The sequence below is a fragment of the Herpailurus yagouaroundi genome, unplaced genomic scaffold, assembly GCF_014898765.1.
Source record: "Herpailurus yagouaroundi ecotype Mexico unplaced genomic scaffold, PumYag 205, whole genome shotgun sequence".
Classification (NCBI taxonomy): domain Eukaryota; kingdom Metazoa; phylum Chordata; class Mammalia; order Carnivora; family Felidae; genus Herpailurus; species Herpailurus yagouaroundi.
The window spans coordinates 8,464,815-8,485,404 of record NW_024412436.1 but is presented as its reverse complement, the minus strand read 5'-3'; the positions used below and the strand labels follow the sequence as shown (position 1 = coordinate 8,485,404).

The following is a 20,590-nucleotide window of genomic DNA, read 5'->3' as shown; positions in this document are numbered from 1 at the left end:
GACCTCGCCTTCCCTCCGCCGGCCGCCCTCCTCCCGCCCGGCCGCGCGCTCGGCTCGGCTCCCCGCGCCCCCCGCGCCCGCTCGCTCCTCCTCCAGCCCCGGCCCGGCCTCCCGCGAGTCCTCCAGCCCGCTGCGCGCCGGCCGCCGCCTGGTCATGTCAGGATGGAGATCCGGCAGCACGAGTGGCTCTCGGCCTCCCCCCACGAGGGCTTCGAGCAGATGAGGCTCAAAAGCCGCCCCAAGGAGCCCTCGCCGAGCCTGACCCGAGTGGGCGCGAACTTCTACAGCAGCGTCAAGCAGCAGGACTACAGCGCCAGCGTCTGGCTCCGGAGGAAAGACAAGCTGGAACACGTAAGAGCGGCGCGCTCCCCGGGGGCCTGGGCCCGGCACCTGCCCCGGAGGCGGCCCGAGCGCGCGCGCGGGGCGGCGGGCCCGGGCGCGGGGACCCGGCAGGTGGCCCGACTAGTCAGGGACCCGGGCGTCCGCGTCCTCCCTCCGACCCGGGGCCTCTGCTCCTGCACTTTCTTGCCGGGAAGGACCGGGCTGCGGGGAGGAGAGGGGAGGAGATGCCTTTCCCGGCACTGGTTGGCCCCCCGCGCACCTCGACCCTCCCCACGGGCTTCTCGCGGGGTTCATTTGCACCGCGTTCTTGGGGCTCCTCTGCGGGGTGAGCGAGGAGGGGACCTGTCACGGCGGGGCTCCAAGGAACGCGGCGCGGCGGTGGGCTCTTAGAGGGGGTGTCTGCACGGTCTTGGGGGGCTGTGTTACTTCGTCCGGAAACTGCCCGTTAGCGAATCCGTGAGGGTGCCGCCGCCGGCCACCCGGCCTGGGTCCGCGCGCGAGCCGGAAGAGTTTTCTGGAGCCTGTCCTCTGGGATGAGCAGTTGGCGGTCCGCTTCTAGAGCCCAACTAGGGAGGGCGAGCCGAGCGCCCAGATAGATCCCCGGGCACCTGCCGTGGGCAGGGTGGGAGCTGGAGAATGGGGACCACCGCTCGCTGGAGTGCGCGCTTCGCCGGAAGCGTTCCCGGCACTGGAGCTGAGCCCCTGGGGCTCGCCATTCTGGAAGGGGAAAGTCCCTCTAAAGAGACGTTTAGTGGGTCCATAGTTTCCAGCCTGACCCATCGGCATCTCCTTAAACCAGATGTTAAAATGAAACTAAGAATTATCTCAAGAGTGCAGCACCACTAGCTCAGGAGAGGATGCTGTTCCTTCCCGCGGAGATGCATAAGCCAAACTGAGTGTTAGCGGAATGTGCAGGCTTCCTTGTATTTGGGTCATATCTCCAATTATGACGGAAAGATAACTTCCGAAACTCACGCATTTCATACCGCTGCACGGTCCTGACTCCTCTCCCCCCCCCCCCCCCCGCCCCCCAAGGGCTTCTCTTCCTCTCCTGGGCTTTGCAGCAACACCTGGCTTCCCGAGAGGAAGGAGTATTTCTCCAACAATCTGAACGGAAGGTCTGTGCCTTTTCTCTCAGGGCCTGATTAAGTCCCTTGAAAGCTCTGGTGTAAAGCTTTCAGTTGGGGAACCGGCTGTCTTGCGGGTGGAAAACCATTTCCTAGTATCAAAAGCATGTCTCACATCCTTAAGACCAGGGAAGTAGCTGGTTTCTAGTTGTTTGAAAGGCAGCAGAATCCGCGTAAAAATGCGAGCTCCAGAAATGGGCCGGGAACCGGTGGTTATTAATGTTTAAAGGGGGGCAAAGAGCATCTTCATGGAATTTGGCTCTTGCTGTTGGTATCGGATGTTAGGACCAGGGAGAGTGGTTCAGACTTAAGCAGTGGTAGAAAAATCTGTGTTTCCGTTGTACTTTTAGCTGCTGTTTCCTTCCTTCAGTTCGTGAAAACCAGTCGTGCACCCTTTTCTGTCTACATCTCCATGAGCCAGACACTGCACACCTTGTACTTCAATGGGTCCTCACTTTTATGTTTCCACTGACAGTTTCAAGTCCTACCAGGGAGGGCCCTGGCACCCTTACCTTTCTGGATGAGTGCAGGATGTTCAGCCCCTCCTGAGGGTCAGAGACCAAGGAAAGGAAAAGTCTCCTTGTTTAAAAGCATGTGAGGACCATGCTTGCTTCTTCACTCAGATGCTCCGAAGACAGCATTGCATTAAAAAAAAAAAAAAAAAAAAAAAAAGAAAAAAGCCACCGCATTTGTTATTTAAATCAGCCTAGCATTTTTGTTTGCTCTCCCCGATACATTCCATGAGACAGGTATTCTGTTTCTGATGGTTTTCTCTGTATCTGCTTTCAGTTAGAAAGGGGGCTTTACTTCCAGTGAAATTTTTTTGTGATATTCTCTTGCTCCTTTGAAACATCTACATTTTAAATGAAATAGTATTTATGAATATACAATGAGAGAATTAAAATTTGCATAAAAATGTAAATTTTATCTGAATTCAAGCTCGGGGTGTCTGTAATATATGTCTTCTGTTGTGGTGTGCTATGTTTCAGATAGTTCGATGCTAATTTCTGTTTAGATATTTGACATTTAAAAACTCATAACAAATGTAACCTAGCATATTGAAAATGTGATGTTGACTTTATGATAGACAATATTCTGAACATATGTGGCACTACAGAGTGTCCTAAGAAATTCAAAAGTGACATATGGCAGTTAAAAAGAATCCCATCAATCCATCTAAGCAAATGGATAACCACCATTTTTTTTATCAGGTTAAAAAGTGAGTTAATAATTGTGATGGAGATCATAAGCACGAAAGCAGCCTACGTTATTTTGCTGGTGCTTTAAAAGCCAATCTAGCATTAAGGGCATCATAAGGGGTGGATATCCATACACACGTATTCAGTCATTGCTAACGGGATTCCCTGAAATGAAAGGTGGCCGTGTGTGGACTCTGTCCAGACTTCAGAAGCATTGCTCAGTCTGAAAGTCAATAACACGATGCAAAGGGACAGCTGAAGAATATACTTGCACCCACTTAGCTAAAAGGGGGGATAATTTCTCTCTCCTTTTCTGGTTTAAAGGCTGCAAGGGCTAATCCCCAGGCTATACCAGCACCTGAAAAGATCCATGAATTGGTCAAGGATAGGAATACTAACAGCCCATCCTTGAGTTTGTCTCTTGGCATTTGTTGTTCAATACTTAAGATGAATGCCCATTAAGAAAGAAATGCTTGTGGGGGAATTCTTGCATTTTTTTTTTAACTATTTTAATGTTTACTTTTGAGAGAGAGAGCACAGGGAGGAGCAGAGAGAGAGGGAGACAGACACACAATCCAAAGCAGGCTCCAGGCTCCGAGCTGTCAGCACAGAACCCAACGTGGGGCTCTTTCTCACTAACGGTGAGATCATGACCCGAGCCGAAGTCAGATGCTTAACGGACTGAGCCACCCAGGCGCCCCAGAATTCTTGCATTCTTAAGTCATGATGAGAAGCTACAGAGATTTGTACCGTGAATTCTGGGCTTTGAATTCCACTGGGAAATTTCAGGAAAAAGTAAAATTGCTGACCACACACAGAATATTTTCTTATTAGCTGCAAATAATCCCCGTGGTTCTTAGACTCTTTTACTTCTTTTTCTGCCTCACCATGCCTGTGGCTTTGGAAGGCATTAGGTTTGATAAACAGTGGAAGTCTCACATTCTGTAGGGTCCTCTGTTACTTTAGGTGTAACATAACAGGGAGGGATTATGGTCTAGCAAAGCAAGAGGAGCAGGGAGCCATTCCTTTGACCCCCCCCCCCTCCCCCAACCCACCCCTGTTCTGTCAGTCCGCCCCGGGGCTGGGTCACCTTAAGGGTAACGACTTAATACAGTTTGACTATCTTAGAGGACACTGTAACAATAATGTTACACTGTAACAATAATGTCTCACGGTGGCATATGCGTTGGCACTATTTTGTTGCTCTTGTTTTTGTTCAGAGTAGGATTGTTGCAGGGGTTACTCTGCTTACTTGCCTGGTTTTATGCCAGTTGTATGTGTAGAAGTTTCCTGATGCCATTTATGGAGATAGGAATGCCTTATTTTCCCTCATGCTTAGCTCTTGCCAAAGTGCAGTTAAGAGTAGGGCTCTGGGTAGACCATCTCTTATTAACTCTGTGATCTTAGGCAAAAGACTCTGAGTCACCAGGGTATACATTCACATTCCTCCTGAAAGGAGTCACAGGTTTCCTGGGATGATTCAGGGAGACCATCCATGTGTCTATTGCAGTGACACACAGGCCCCTGACGCCAGGGGCTCAACACTGCAAAGGTGTATTTTACCTCCCGTATCTCATCCGTGCATGTTGGCAGGTTCTCAGACCCCATTCAGACTGCTATGACAGAATACCACCGAAGGGGGCAGCTTACAAACGGTGAACATTTCTTTCTTGGCAGTTCTGAAGGTTGGGAAGTTCAAGATCAAGTCACCGGCAGATTCAGGGTCTAGTAGGGGGTACTTCCTCTTTCATTGATGGCTGTCTTTTTGGTCATCTTCTCAGGGTAGAAAAGGCAAGGGGAGCTCTCTGGCGACTCTTTAATAAGGCCACTGTCCTGTTTATGAGGATTTCAGTGTTATGACCTAATCACCTCCCAGACACCCCTTACCTCCCGATGCCAGCCCACTTGGGGTTAGGTTTCAACCATGAGTTTTGAATAAACACGAACATCCAGTCTACAGCACCAGGGGATTTTCCTCATCTTAGTTGCCTGGCCTGGGGGAAGCTCCATCCTGATACATGTTCTCAAGGCAGTTAAAGAGAAGGATGGTAAATCACGTAAAATCTCTCGGTGCTTCGACCCAGAAGCAAAACATCCATTTGACTCCTGTTGATTGGCCAAAGACAGTTTTGAGGCCAAGGCTTGCTTCGAGGAGGTGAGGAAGGGAGATCTGACCAAGACCCAGAAAGAAGGGAAAGAGAACATCCTTGACCAGCTGCATCCATGGAGCCCTTACCCTCCACCTGAGAGCTTGCAAATATCACATTTGAGATCAGCCTGCCTGCATTATAGTCCTGGGCCCAGAGTATATGGGTCTTTTGGCCAGCAAGGCCAGCTGACTATCTTGGGCTCTTTAGGCTGCCTCTGCCTGGCCTCCAGTCTATCCTTTGGGACCCTGATTGTGCTCTGAGCCAGGGTACCCTTGCTTGTGCCCTGCCTGGCCACCCTGAGGCCTCCTCTTCTTGTTCCCACCTTCTGCAGGCTCTGCTAGCAGAGAACAGCTCTTTGCTCTGTCGCCAACCCCTGCTTTCTTTCCCAGCTCTGTGCTGGTGGAATTAAGTCGAGCGATAGTTCATTTATCTGCATGATGGCTCAGAAGGCCTATTTAAAATGGAAAGAGAAGGCAGAAGGGAGAATTTGTAAAGAGTAAAAGGTAGACGAATCTTTAATGTACACGCTCGTAGTGAGCCTTAGGATCTTGCTTGGTTTAGTTGAGTGCGTCACTTAAAAAAACTGTCTCCTCTACGTGTGAATATGCACCTGCTAAATAGAGTTTATGTTACCGGTGAATAGTAAGTAAATGAGAAGCACACACTTGATTCCTGGAATAATTATTCACATGATGAGCAAATAATAAATGGATTGGAGCAAACTTGGTCACTGTGGTCTGGGCTTCTATTATGTAATGCCATTTACGTCCCACAGAACAAATTTGCGGGAGTATTACACCCCACAGAGCAGACCAGTGAAGCACCAAAGACAGTTCAAACTGAAGGAATGAATCGTTAAAATGTTCCACTAAAAATCAGATGGGGGCGCTTGGGTGGCTCAGTCTGTTAAACATCTGTCTCTAGATCTCGGTCAGCTCAGGTCTTAATCTCAGGGTCGTGAGTTCAAGCCCTGTGTTGGGCTCCATGCGGAGTGTGAAGCCTACTTAAAAATTAATTTAGAAAAGAATAAAATGAAAAAACAGAAATCAAATGAACACACAAGCAGAAAATATTCTTTTTTTAATCTTTATGTACTACTGTTCAATTTGTGTATTATCGGATAATTTTCAGGAGGTAGATGTTTAAGAGCATTAACATTTACCAGGATTATTTCCTGTGCTTTTTGATAGACAGAACAGACAAAACCTAGGCTGAGGCAGGATCCTCTCATCGGTCAAGTAATGGAAGTTTAGATGTCTCTGGATCGTGTTCTAATGGACCTCATGTTGTGTCCATTATTGTACTTGTCACGACTACAGGTAGCAAATATTAATTCTGCTAATGGACTTCTCTAACTGTGGGTTGACATTTCAGTTTATTTTGAAAAACCTTTGATTCTTTGCACTCTGTTGGGTGTGGCTTGTTGATTTATTTTAAGGTGTAGCCTATGACATCATATTTAGTATATTTAATTTGAGAAGCTCAAGATGCTTGGACTTAAGATTTCTTTTTCTACCCTTCGTCCATGTGACAACCACATACCAATTTGTGGCCAATTTCTCTAGAAGTTTTTACTTATCTTTGCAAAATTCTGTGTCTCTATCAGGTTTAAACCTGTAAAGCAGATTTCCTTTCTTCTATTTTAGTTCCAGAGATTAAAAAATCTGATGGATCTTTTATAACAAAAGTTTTTATACTGCATTGACTGATAGGTGGCATGATCAAGCAGAGGTAGAGTTGTTGGTAAGATTATCAGCCCAGAAATGTTGCTTCAAGTATATATACTGGGGACACATAAAGTTAAGCCTACGATTCATATCTACACAGATTGTGCTGAGTGAGTTTAGAGTACAATGGGGATGTTCAGGAACAGTTGAAATGCCAAACTGTAGTTGTTAAGAGACAGACTTTTTTTTTTTTTTAAAGAAGTTTCTTTTAAAAAAAAATTTTTTTTTAACGTTTTTTATTTTTGAGACAGAGAGAGACAGAGCATGAACGGGGGAGGGGCAGAGAGAGAGGGAGACACAGAATCCGAAACAGGCTGCAGGCTCTGAGCGGTCAGCACAGAGCCCGACGCGGGGCTCGAACTCACGGGCCGTGAGATCATGACCTGAGCCGAAGTCGGACGCTTAACCGACCGAGCCACCCAGGCGCCCCAGAGTTTTTTTTTTTTTTAACCAAAAAAGTACATTTTAATTTTTCTCACAAATGGACAAATGAGCCCACTTTCTAAAACCCTCAAGCCCTTAAGCAGAGCTTATGGGGAAAAATGAAGAACACGACAGACTTTCCTAGGTGGAATCAATCGCATTGGAAAATGTCACTGCCGTCTAACATAGGAAGTGGGCCCAAGTTGAACTACCTGATTTGGTATCGTGGGAATGGATGTCATGGCCTTTGGGTCATAAATATGGCTCTTTATTCTCTACAGAGGACAGTGAGCCCTGTGAATATACTGTTTCTCAGACTTGAGCTATTGTATTCCTGCCAATACGTTGTTAGGTCTGGTCCAGCGATACCATCAGGAGTTACCTTGAGAAGGTGGGACGCGTCAACCGACACTTACTGCCGTTGCCTGTTATGGGACCAACACTTTGTTAGCAGATCACGAGGACTTTCATTTCACAAGCATTCAGGTGACATATACTGTGTTCCAAATGGCGGAGAATTTACAAAGACCAAAGCAGAGTCCCTCCCTCAAGATGTTTACGGCTTAATAAATAGTTATAATATGATTACAGTGTTACGAATAATGCCAAAAAGTGTGACATAGTATAAGAACACTGCCTTCAAAGGACTTGTTTAGACAAGGATAAAATACAGTTAAAAAAGAAGTAATGTTGGGGAGCCTGGGTCAGCTAAGCATCTGGCACTTGGTATCAGCTCACGTCATGATCTCACAGTTTCATGAGTTCGATCCCCTGCGTCGGGCTCTGTGCCGACAGGGCGGAGTCTGCTTGAGATTGTCTGTCTCTCTCGCCCTCTGCCCCTTCCCCACTTGCACTGTCTCTATCTCTCTCTCTCAAAAAAACAAAACAAAACAAACAAAAAAAAAAACACTTAAAAAAATAATGTCATATGTAGTGATGCTGTATTATGACAAACTTGAATTTATTTCAGTAATGCAAAGTTGCTGTGAAATTTGAAAATCGGTTAGTGTAATTTATCACATTAGCAGAAGGATAAAGTAAACCCATAGGATTATCTCAACAGATGAAGAAAAATCACATGGTAAAATTCTATACCCAAGCATGATAAAGTTCTCAAGAAAATGGAAATAAAAGGAAACTTTATTCCTCTAAGAGTTTCTTTAAAAAGAATCACAGCTAATGGACAAATATTGAAAAAAAAAATCTGCATAGATTGTGAGTGGGATTGAGATGCCACTATCAGTACCTGTTTTCAGCATTGCACAGGAGGTCATAGCCAATGCACGAAGGCAAGAAAAAGAAATAATATAATTGAAAAGGAAGTAATAAAATTGTCATTATTAGCAGATGACATGAGTATGTACATTTGAAAATCCAGAATAAACCACAGATATACTTAATGAATTAATAATGTCGCTGGGTTATCACAGCCACTACATACAAAGTCAATATTCAAAATTAAACTAGAAAAAGAATTCCAATGTAAAACTAAAAACTTAAAAAAAGAGTTTTTAATATTTATTTTTGAGAGAGAGAGAGACAGAGTGAGAGCAGGGGAGGGGCAGAGAGAGAGGGAGACACACCGAAGCAGGCTCCAGGCTCCAAGGCTCCAAGCTGTCAGCCCAGAGCCCAACGCGGGGCTCAAACTCATGCACCGTGAGATCATGACCTGAGCCGAAGTCAGATGCTTAACTCACTGAGCCACCCAGGTGCCCCAAAACTAAAACCTGTTACCATTTACGTTAGGATACAAATATCATATCCTTAAGGAAATGGGTACCTCTTTTTAATTTCCCCAGATTGAGCTAGAGAGTACATACAATACCAGTTAAGTCCCAGCAGGTTTGTACATGTGTGTATGTGTTGAAAATGATTCTAGAAATTAAATGGAAACACAAAGGGCCAAGAATAGCCCATATAATCTTTATGAAAAAGAATGAAGTTAGAAGACTGCTTCCATATATCAAAGCTTGTTCTAAAACGATTAATTAAAGCAGTGCAGGGATGAACAAACAGAGCAGATGACAAGACAGAATGCAGACGCAGACCTGTGTATACTTACTTATTGACAGGAACTTGATTTATGACAGAAATGGCAGTTCCGAGGGGCAGTGGGAACAGGATGGTCTTTTAAAAAAATGGTGCTGGCTCAGTTGTACATCTTAAAAATGATCTTGGGGCGCCTGGGTGGCTCAGTCGGTTAAGCGTCCGACTTCGATCTCGTGGTTCGTGAGTTCAAGCCCCGCGTCGGGCTCTGGGCTGATAGCTCGGAGCCTGGAGCCTGTTTCCGATTCTGTGTCTCCCTCTCTCTCTGCCCCTCCCCCGTTCATGCTCTGTCTCTCTCTGTCTCAAAAATAAATAAACATTAAAAAAAAATGATCTTGATTTCTCTTGCATGCCATACGCAAAAATCAGTTTAATGTAGGTTATAGATCTAAATGAGAAACAATGCGGCTTCTAGAAAATAATAGTATAAAAAAACCTTTATCAACTTGGACTAGGGGAAAAATTCTGAAGCAATTTTAAGAATCCCGATATATTGTTATTAATAAACTGGACTACATTAAAATTAGGTAACTCTGACAGTAAAAGATTAAGAGAATGAAAAGACATATCATAAAACAGGACATATTCCCAACACACACTCTATGACAAAGAGCTTGTATCTACCATATATAAAAAGCATCTACAAATCAATAACAACAGACAACCCCCAAAAAGTGAGCAAGACATTTGTTTTATTTCATTTTTAAGTTTATTTATTTTGAGAGAGAGAGAGGGAGAGAGGGAAAGGGAGGGAGAGAGTGTGTGTGCGCCATGCACTTATGCACACACAAGCGGGGGATGGCCAGAGAGAATCCCAAGCAGCCTTCGCACTGTCAGTGGGAGCCTGACATGGGACTCAAAACCATGAACTGTAAGATCATGACCTGAGCCAAAATCAAGGACACTTAAGGGACTAAGCCACCCAGGTGTCCCAAAGTGAGCAAGACATTTAAACAAGAACTTCACAAGAGTATATCCAAGCCATCAAATGTATGATAAGGTACTTGATGTTGTCAGTCATCAAGGTAGCAAACAGTTGAAATCAGACATCAGTATATAGTCACACGAATGGCTGAGATGAAAATGATTGACAATAACAAGTGTTGATTAAAATGAGGAACGTCTGTAACTCTCATAACTTCCGGAAGGACTGTAATTCATAGAGCCACTATGGAAAACTGTTTACACCCTCTACTAATTTGAATGCATGTATATCTCATGACCTAGTGATTTAAATTCTATGGGTATATCAAACAAATGTGTGTTCATGTGCACCAAATGAATGTTTATTGAAGCATTATTTTAGTAGCCCCCAACTGAATGCAAGTCTAATATCCAATATAGTTGAATATCCTATATGCTCATATATGTAATATCGTAATATCCTGTAGTTGAATGGATAATGATTTCTAATTTACTCATACAACATATAATACATTAGACAGTGAAAAGGGTTTAATTATATATGTACATATATGTGTATATGCAATGCTGTGGATGACTCTTTTCACACACACTAATAAGTGAAGGAAGAGAGAGACTGATTCTATTTATGCGAAAAAAAAAAAAACAGGCAAATCTAAATAATGAATATAAGAAGTCAGAATTAGTGATTACCTTTGGGGGTAAAATGGGAACTAGGGAGATTTCTGGGAGGCTAGTAGTTTTCTGTCTCGTTTTTTTTTTTTAGGAGGTGGCTACAAAGTAACATTTATTTTCACACCTTATATGTATCATTATTTCCACAGTAGTTTATTAAAAGAAACAGTAAAATGGGTATAGTGCCCTTTCCTCTTGCTTATTGCTTATCTCCGGCTGTTACTCCTCAGACTATGCTTCTATTCTGTTCTCTCTAGCCCACAGACTTTGGGCCGTGATGCCCTGTCCCTGTTGTGTTCACGTGGCTGACTCCTCCTTGTCACCTCCCTGGGTCCTTTCTGCTCCACAGCCTCACCGTCTGCTTTGGGCAACCTTCCATATCATTCCATTGCTTAGATTACACTGTGTTCTGATGCTGTGTTTATTGCCTTCCCCATGGACTCTCAGTTCACTCTTTTGTAATATTCTTTCCAGCCCCTTTTAAGAGCGATTGTTGAGTGAATCGTAGCCTCCTGGAGCTGAGACACCTGAAGTCACAACTTGTCCAGGGAAGGGTGAACCCTAACCAAGGGTGTGTATGGGGCCTCAGAGCTTCAAGCCAGTTAGGGCTGGCTTGAACCAAGGCTTCTGAGGAAAATGCAGGCAGCAGAGAGCCTGTGGGGAAGGTTGGTGGGTGAACAAATATGAGTGGAGAACAGGCTTTGTGGAAGGGAATGCTGTGTGTGAAAACGCCCACGGAGGTAGGGGTGAGACGAGACTGTGCAGGGCTTGAAGACCGGAATGATCAGCTCTGGAGGGTGGGCTTCATTCAGTAAGCAAAGGGGAGGCGTTTGAATTTAGCAGATCCACGTTTCAGAGAGTCTGCAGCATTGAGGCAGGAGAGAGCCTGGAACTGGGGAGACCAGTGCTAGTCTCTCTTAGTGGTTGAAGTGGGAAGGAACAAAAGGAGGTGGTACAAATGGAAAAATTGAGGAGGGACAGATGCAAGAAATAGCATCACGTAAGAGAGTTCATGGTACCTGGTGCTTGGCTGGTTGTGAGGGGTCTGAGCCAGCTTCTGCCTTTAGCAAACATGTGTCGAATGCCAGGGATGTCCCCGTAATTGTGATTGGCACAATGGGTAGGAGGATGAGCAAGGAAGGTCCCCACACTCCTTGAGAGTTGGAATTCTTCTCTATTCATCATCAGATCTTGGGTCCAATTTATTATTATCTTGATCTGTATTATCAATATGATTATGATCATAATTCACGGACACTCCAGTTCTGCTCTCTGCACCGAACGGAGTCCCAGGCTTAGGAAGGTTCAGATACACATGATCGGACCTTTTGCTTTGGATTGCTTACAGTTTAGTCCTTCAGAACTCAAATATTGTCACCTCTAGACCCGAGGCCTCATTAGGCGCCCTGTGCAGGCATTGTGGGCAGGCGTCTGTTACATAGCACTTGACACACTTTTTTTAAAATCGCCGATTGTCTATTTTTTGCCCTCAATGGAGAGTTTGAGGATAGTAACAGTGTCTTAGTCATGACGGTGCATCCTTAATGGCCAACACAGTGCTCGGTGGACATCTAGTATTTAGTGACTTGACTATTAAAAGAGTGAATGAATGCATGAATGAATGCATGAATGAATATGGGCTTAGGGAGGCAGGATTTACACATGTAAGTGAAGGAACAAGGTGGCATATGTTACCTGGCAGATAAATGCAACAGACGCTGAATGCAGCAAAAATTCAGTGGAAAGAAACACGAGAAGCTACACAGAAACTACAGACTGCATTTCAGATGGAGAAGATAATAGGCAAGGATGCTTCTAGCCCAGCCACAGGCTGAGGCTCCATTCACTGGGAGATGGGGGTTTCGTGGTCACTTTATTGACCTATTCTGGTGTCTAATTCTATTGTTTATAGTGAATTTTATTAGAGTTTTTTAACATATATATATTTATTTCTTTTTTGTTTCTTTAGCACAAACTGGGGAGAGGGGCAGAGGGGGAGAGAGAGAGAATCTCAAGCATGCCCCACACTCCGTATGAAACCCAGCACGGGGCTCAGGCTCACGACCCTGGGATCATAACCTGAGCTGAAATCAAGAGTTGGACGCTCAACCGACAGGCCACCCAGGTGTCCCTGTTTGAGTTCAAATTTCTGTCTGTCTTAGTTTTAATGAGTCAAGAAGAGAATATTATCTTTTGAATTTTCCCCAAGTACTTTGGGCTGATTTTTTGCTGGTGCCTGAATCTACTGGTTCATGGTTTAGCCTCTGTCCTGCTCTGGCTGCGTGTGCTTGATCGGAAACTGTGGGACACTCTGTGGCAGGGAGTGTGTTAAAACCGCCAAAGTCCCCTAAAGCACCTGCCAGTCTTGATCATGTAGAACCTCCACTATGACTTCCTGACTTGTCTATTTCCAAACTAATTTCATTTTCTGAGATCTTGCTTTAATCCATGACACATGCACACATTGTTTAAACCTGTCCTATACAATTTCCAATAAACTTTTATTTTGGAATAACTCTAGATTTGTGGAAAAGTCACAAGGATAGTAAAGGCATTTCCTGCACATCTTTCACCCTATTTGAGGTTTTCCTTAATATTACGTCCCAAACTCCAGACTTTGTTAGATTTTCACCAGTTTTATTTTATTTTTTAATTTTAATTTATTTTTTTTTTTTAATTTTTTTTTTCAACGTTTATTTATTTTTGGGACAGAGAGAGACAGAGCATGAACGGGGGAGGGGCAGAGAGAGAGGGAGACACAGAATCGGAAACAGGCTCCAGGCTCTGAGCCATCAGCCCAGAGCCTGATGCGGGGCTAGAACTCACGGACCGCGAGATCGTGACCTGGCTGAAGTCGGACGCTTAACCGACTGCGCCACCCAGGCGCCCCTAATTTTAATTTATTTTTGAGAGAGACAGAGAGAGACAGAGAGAGAGAGACAGAGTGAGAATAGGGAAAGGGCAGAGAGAGAGAGGGAGGCACAGAATCCAAAGCAGGCTCCAGGCTCTGAGCTGTTAGCATAGAGCCTGACGCGGGGCTCAAACTCACAAACCCGTGAGATCATGACCTGAGCCGAAGTCAGATGCTTAGCTGACTGAGCCACCCAGGTGCCTCAGATTTGCACCAGTTTTAAATTGTGTTTAAAGATTTTGGTGTTCCAAGATCCAATCCAAGATAACACATTGCGTTTACTTGTCATGTGTCCTTAGCCTCTGGTCTGCAATGGTATCTCAGGCTTTCCTCAGTTTTCATGACCTTGACAGTACCCCCCCCCCCCGCAGTTTTATTGAAAACTAAAATTGTAAGAAATGTAAAGTGAACATTGTGATAATTTGGTATACATACATTGGAACAGGATTTTCACCATCAGATTAATGAAAACATCATCACCTTACATATTTCTCTTTTTGTGGGTGTGTGAGAACATTAAAGTTCTACTGTTTTAGCAAATATTTTTTAAAGTTTATTTATTTATTTATTTAGAGAGAGAGGATGCGGGAGGGGCAAAGAGGGAGGGAGAGAGAGAATCACAAGCAGGTTCTGTACTCTCAGTGCAGAACCTGATGGGGGCTTGAACCCACAAACTGTGAGATCATCACCTGAGCCAAAACCAAGAGTTGGACGCTTAACTGACTAAGCCACCCAGGCACCCCCAGACATCATTCTTCTTATAAATGAAAGTTTGTACCCTTTTACAGTCTCTTCCTATTTCCCCCAACACCCCCCAACTCTGGAAACCACTTTTCCGCTCTCTGTTGCTATGAGTTAGACTTTTTTTTTTTTCTTTTTTAATTTCACATATAAGTGATGCCATGCAGTATTTGATATTCTCTGTCTGGCTTTTTCACTTACCATAATGCCTTCTAGATCCACCCACGTGGTCACAAATGGCGGGATTTCTTTTTTTCTTAGGACTACATAATATTCCATTGCGGATATGGATATACATCTTCTTTATCCATTCATCTTTGATAGAAACGTAGGTTATTTCCATATCTTTGCTATTGTGAATAACATTGCAGTGAACATGGGAAGGCAGATATCTCTTTGATATCCTGTTTTCCTTTCTTTTGGATATGCTGGGATTGCTGGATCATATGGTAGTTCTATTTTTAGTGTTTTCAGGAACCTCTCTACTGTTTTCCAGAGTGGTGGCACTTGTGTGCATTCCTACCAATGGTGCACAAAGGTTCCGTTTTCTCTACATCCTTGCCCACACGTGTTATCTCTTGTCTTTTTGACCATAGCTGTTCTAGTAGGTGTGAGGTGATATCTCATTGTGGTTTTGATTTACATTTCCCTGATGATGAGTGATGTTTTCATATACCTGTTGGCCATATAGTTGGATTAAAAAAAATTTTTTTTAATGTTTATTTTTGAGAGAGAGAGAGTGGGGCGGGGGGGAGGAGCAGAGAGAGAGGGAGACACAGAATCTGAAGCAGGCTCCAGGCTCTGAGCTGTCAGCACAGCCCGATGCGGGGCTTGAACCCACAGATCATGAGATCATGACCTGAGCTGAAGTTGGACACGCAACCAGCTCAGCCACCCAGGTGGTCCTAGTTGGCTTTTTTTTTTTTTTTTTTTGCTATTGAGTTGAATGAGTTCTTTATATATTTTGGGTATCAATCCCTTATCAGATCTATGATTTGCTATCAGATATACAATTTGCAAATATTTTCTCTAATATGGTAGGCTGCCTTTTCATTGTTGATAGTTTCCTTTGCTGTGCAGAGCTTTTTAGTTTGATGTTGTCTACTCATTTATTATTGTTTTTGTTGCGTTGCTTTTGGAGTCAAATCCAAAAAGTCATTGATTTAGTTTGAAATTAGGAAGTGTGATGCCTCCAGCTTTTTTCTTCTTCCTTAAGATTGCTTTGGTTTTTCTAGGGTTTTGTGGTTCCATACAAATTTTAGGATTATTTTTTCTATTTCTGTGAAAATGCCATTGGATCAAAAAAATTTTTTTAATGTTTTTATTTATTTTTTTGAGAGACAGAGATAGAGCATGGGCGGGGGAGGGGCAGAGAGAGGGAGACACAGAATCTGAAGCAGGCTTCGTGCTCTGAGCTGTCAGCACAGAGTCCAATGTGGGGCTTGAACCCACGGACTGCAAGATCATGACCTGAGCCAAAGTCAGACGTGTAAGTGACTGAGCCACCCAGGTGCCCTGTGCCACTGGATTTTTGATAGTGATTGTGTCAAATATGTAGATTGCCTTGGGTAGTTTGGACATTGTTCCAGTATAATTCTTCCAGTCCCTGAGCCTGGAATGTCTTTCCATTTATTTGTGTCTTCCTCCGTTTCTTTCATCAATGTCTTATAGTATTCAGTATACAAATGTTTCCTTTCCTTAGACAAGTTTTTTCCTGGGTATCTTATTCTTTTTCATGCAATCGCAAATGGGATTTTCCCCCTTAATTTCTTTTTCTGATAGTTTCTTATTAGTGTATAGAAATGGAGCTGATTTTTGTATGTTGACTCTGTGTCCTGGTTTTACTGAATTTGTTTATTCTAGCAGTTTTTTGGTGGAGTCTTTGGGGTTTTCTATATATAATATCATGTCATCTGCAAAGAGAGACTGTTTTATTTCTTCCTTTCTGATTTGGATGCCTTTTAATTATTTTTCTTCCCTAACTGCTCTTCCGAGAGCTTCCAGTGCTACGTTGAATACAAGTGGTGAGAGTGGGCATCCTTGTCTTTTATTTGACCTTACCGGAAAAGCTTTCAGCTTTCACCACTGAGTATGATGTTAGCTGTGCTCTTGTCATTTATACCCTTTATTATGTTGAGAATCATCCTCCCTACAACCAGTGTGTTGAGAGTTTTTTAAATCATGAATGGATGTTGAATTTTGTCAGATGGCTTTTCTGTGTCTATTGAGATGGTCATATGATTTTTATCTTTAATTTTGTTAATGTGGTGTATCATATAGATGGTGGATATTGAACCATCCTTGCATTCCTGGAATAAATCCCATTTGATCTTGATGTTTGATCCTTTTAATGTATTGCTGAATTCAGTATGCTGATAATTTGTTGAGGATTTTTGCATCTATGTCCATCTGAGATATTGGTATGTAATTTTCTTTTCTTGTAGTGTCTTTATCTGGTTTTGGTAATAAGTAATGCTGGCCTCCTATATTGAGTTTTGAAACGTCCTCTCCTCTTCTATGTTTGGGACAGAGTTTGGGAAAGATTGGTGTTGATTCTTCTTAAAATGTTTGGTAGAATTCACAGGTGAAGTCATCTGGTCCTGGACTCCTGTTTGTCAGGAGGTTTTTCATTACTGATTCAGTCTCCTTACTAGTAATCAGTCTGTTCAGGTGTTCTGTTTTTTCACAAGTCTGTTGTGGTAGAGGTATGTTTCTAGAAATTTATCAATTTCTAGTATGTTGTCCAATTTGTTGGTATAGGTATCACCTGCTGTCAGAAAGTTGTTACTCCATTTCACTTTTACAAATGGCCTACATTGGTACCTATTTTCGCTAACTAGAAGAAATTTGCACAGGATTTTTGCTCACAAAAAGTGAAAACAGGTTTCAGTATTTATTTTGCAGTGAACCATTACAGAGGTAGTGCACACCCCAGCAGTAAAAGTGGCGCCACCAAGTTCCTTCCTGAGGAACTGCACTCAGCTTCTCTGCTTGAAGCTGACATAGCTTTGAACTGGGTCTATGAGTGTCTGTGATTTATCTGGATTTATTTTGTGCATCCATTAGCAACATGGTATCAGAAAAGCCTAAGAGAGGTTAATTTTTGGGTCTGGGAATACTCAAAGATTTTTCCATATAAATTAATGGTAATTGCTTCTTTGCTTTATGCTATTTAGGTTTATGAAGTATTTCATAGGAACATTCTACTTTTGCGTATCCAGGGGAAATGTATATAATTGTTCATAGTAGTCTCTTATGATCCTTTGTATTTATCAAGTGTGACGTCTCCTCTTTCATTTAAAAAAATTAAAAAAAAATTTAATGTTTATTTATTTTTGAGACAGAGAGACAGAGCATGAGTGGGGGAGGGGCAGAGAGTGAGGGAGACATAGAATCCGAAGCAGGCTCCAGGCTCTGAGCTGTCAGCACAGAGCCTGACGCTGGGCTTAAACTCACAGACTGGGAGATCACGACCTGAGCTGAAGTTGGACACTTAACTGACTCAGCCACCCACGCATCCCATTAAAAATTATTTTTTTACATTTATTTATTTTTGAGAGACAGAGAGAGAGCATGACTGGCAGGGGCAGAGAGAGAGGGAGACACAGGATCTGAAGCAGGCTCCAGGCTCTGAGCTGACAGCACAGAGCCCAATGCAGGGCTCGAACTCACAAGCTTGTGAGACCATGTCCTGAGCCGAAGTCAGACGCTTAACTGACTGAGCCACCCAGGCGCCCCATCTCCTCTTTCATTTCTAATTTAATTTGAGTCCTCTCCCTTTTTTTTTCTTGTCTGTCTAAAGTGTGGGTAATGGTTTGTGTATTTTACCTTTTCAAAAAACCAGCTTAGTTTTATTGATCATTTCTGTTGTCTTAGTTTCTTTCATTTATTTCTGCACTGATCTTTATTATTTCCTTCTTTATTCTAACTTTGGATTCAGTTTGTTTTTTTGTTTCTAGTTCCTTGAGGTGTGAAGTTAGGTTGTTTATCTAAACTCTTTCTAGTTTCTTAATGTAGGAATTTATCTCTACCAACTTCAGTCTTAGAATTGTTTTTCCTCTATCCCATAAGCTTTGTTCCATTGTATTTCCATTTGTCTACAGTCACTTTATTTCTCTTTTGATTTATTTATTTTTGACCCATTTATTGTTCAATAGCATATTTTTTTATCCGCATATACTTGTGAATTTTCCAGCGTTCCATTTTAATTGATTTCTAGTTTCGTACCATTGTGGTCAGAGAAGACGTTTTTAGATTTCAGTTTCCTTAAATGCAGTAAGACTGTTTTTTGTGGCCAACATATGATCTGTCCAGAGTGTTCCATGTGCACTTCAGAAGAATGTGTATTCTGCTGATCTTGGATGGAAATTGTCGTAAATGTCTGTTAAGTCCATCTGGTCTGATGTGTAGTTTGAGTCCCACATTTCCTTATTGATTTTATGTCTGGAAGACCTATCCATTAATGAAAATGGAGTATTGAAGTCCCCTAATATTATTGTACTGTGGTCTGTTTCTTCTTTCAGGTCTGTTAATGTTTGCTTTATGTGCTTGTATGGTGAGTGCATAAGTATTTACAAATGTTATGTCCTCTTGTTGGATTGACCCTATTATTATTACCTAATGACCTTTTAGTGCCTCTTATTAGAGTCTGTGTGTGTGTGTGTTTAATTTTTTTTAATGTTTATTCAGTTTTGAGAGATAGAGACAGAGCATGAGCGGGGAAGGGACAGAGAGAGGGAGACAGAATCTGAAGCAGGCTCCAGGCTCCGAGCTGTCAGCACAGAGCCTGATGTGGGGCTTGAACTCACGAACTGCGAGATTATGACCCTAGCTGAAGTTGGACGCTCAACCAACTAAGGCACCCAGGTGCCCCAGTCTGTGTGTGTTTTTAAAGCTGACGTGAATCTCTTGTGGATACCATATCTCTTGTTTTTAGAGTCCATTCAGCTATGTACCAGTTGATGTGATGAATGTGTCCTCTCCCAGCCTGAGCCTGAAAGCTGTGTCAGATGAGGGATGGATATTCATGGTGAATGGGACCACTTTTCTTGCTCTGCCCGCAGGCCCCTAGCCTCTCCTCCCTGCCCATTGGCTGGGAGTGGAGGGTGATGGTGGGGCAGTGAGGAAAAAAAAAATCATTCAACTGTTGTATGTCTTTTGATTAGAGAAGTCAGTCCATTTCCATTTAAAGTAATCATTGATAGATATAGCCTAGTGCCATTTTGTTAATTGTTTTCTGCCTGTTTTATATTTTGTTCCTTCTTTTTTTGCTCTTTCATTGTCATTTGGTATTTTTCTGTAATGGTGCACTGAGTTTCCTTTTTGTTTATCTTCTGTGTATCTATTATAGGTTTTCCCTTTTTGATTACCATGAGGCTTATATAAAACATCTTATACTTATAACAGTGTATGTTAAATTGATAACAACTTAAGTTTGAACACGTACTAAAGCTTTTTTTTTTTATTCCCCCCCCCCCCCCCCCCCCCCCCCCCATTTTATGTTTCAATGCCATAATTGACATCTTCATTGCTGGTGTATCCATTAATAAATTATTGTAATCATAGTTATTTTTACCACTTTTGTCTTGAAACTTTCATACTAGATTTATAAGTGATTTATCTGCCACCATCACAACATTAGGGTATTCTGATTTTAACTATATGTTTACCTCTAGCAGTGACTTTTACACTTCATATGTTTTCCTGTTACTAATTAGCGCACTTTTATTTCAGCTTGAAGAAGTCCCTTTAACGTTTCTCGTATGGCTGGTCTGGTGGTGATGACCTCCTTCCAGTTTTGCGTGTCTGGGAAACTTTTTTTCTCTGCTTCAGTCCTGAAGCACAACTTTTGGAGGTTTGATTGGCAGTTTTCCCTTTCAGCGCTTTGAATATATCATGCCACTCCCTTCTGGCCTCTAGAGTTTTTGCTGGAAAATCTGCTGGAATTCTTATAGGGTTCCCTTGTCTATAACAAGTTGTTTTCCTCTTGCTGCTTTTAAGATTCCCTCCTTGTTTTTAACTTGACAGTTTATTTATAATGTGCCTCACTTTTGGACTCTTTTTTTTTTTTTTTTTTTTTTTTAACTTTCTAGGCCTTCTGGATTTAGATATCTGTTTTTTCCCCCCCAGGCTAGGGAAGGTTTTAGCCATTATTTACTTGAGTAAGATTTCTGCCCTTTCTTCTCCTTCTGGAACCTCTAAAATGCAAATATTGGTCTGCTTGATGGTGTTCCATTAAGTACCTTAAGCTGGCTTCACTGTTTCATTCCTTTTCTTTTTGCTTCTCTGATTGATTGAATTTTTTTTTTTAAATTTTTTTTTTTTT

The 20,590-nt window shown here is 42.7% G+C and overlaps 1 protein-coding gene across 2 annotated transcripts in view; it reads left to right on the top strand.

The window, feature by feature from the left end:
- The first annotated feature begins 73 nt into the window (after positions 1-73).
- PLD5 (phospholipase D family member 5) overlaps positions 74-20,590 on the top strand; it is a 434,076-nt gene continuing 413,559 nt past the window's right edge. The window contains exon 1 of one of the 2 annotated variants that reach the window (XM_040451813.1): positions 74-351. In XM_040451813.1, the coding sequence (XP_040307747.1) occupies positions 163-351 (189 nt within the window). In that variant the 5' untranslated portion in view covers positions 74-162. The remainder of the gene's footprint in view (positions 352-20,590) is intronic. The other variant, XM_040451812.1, reaches the window with a different exon arrangement.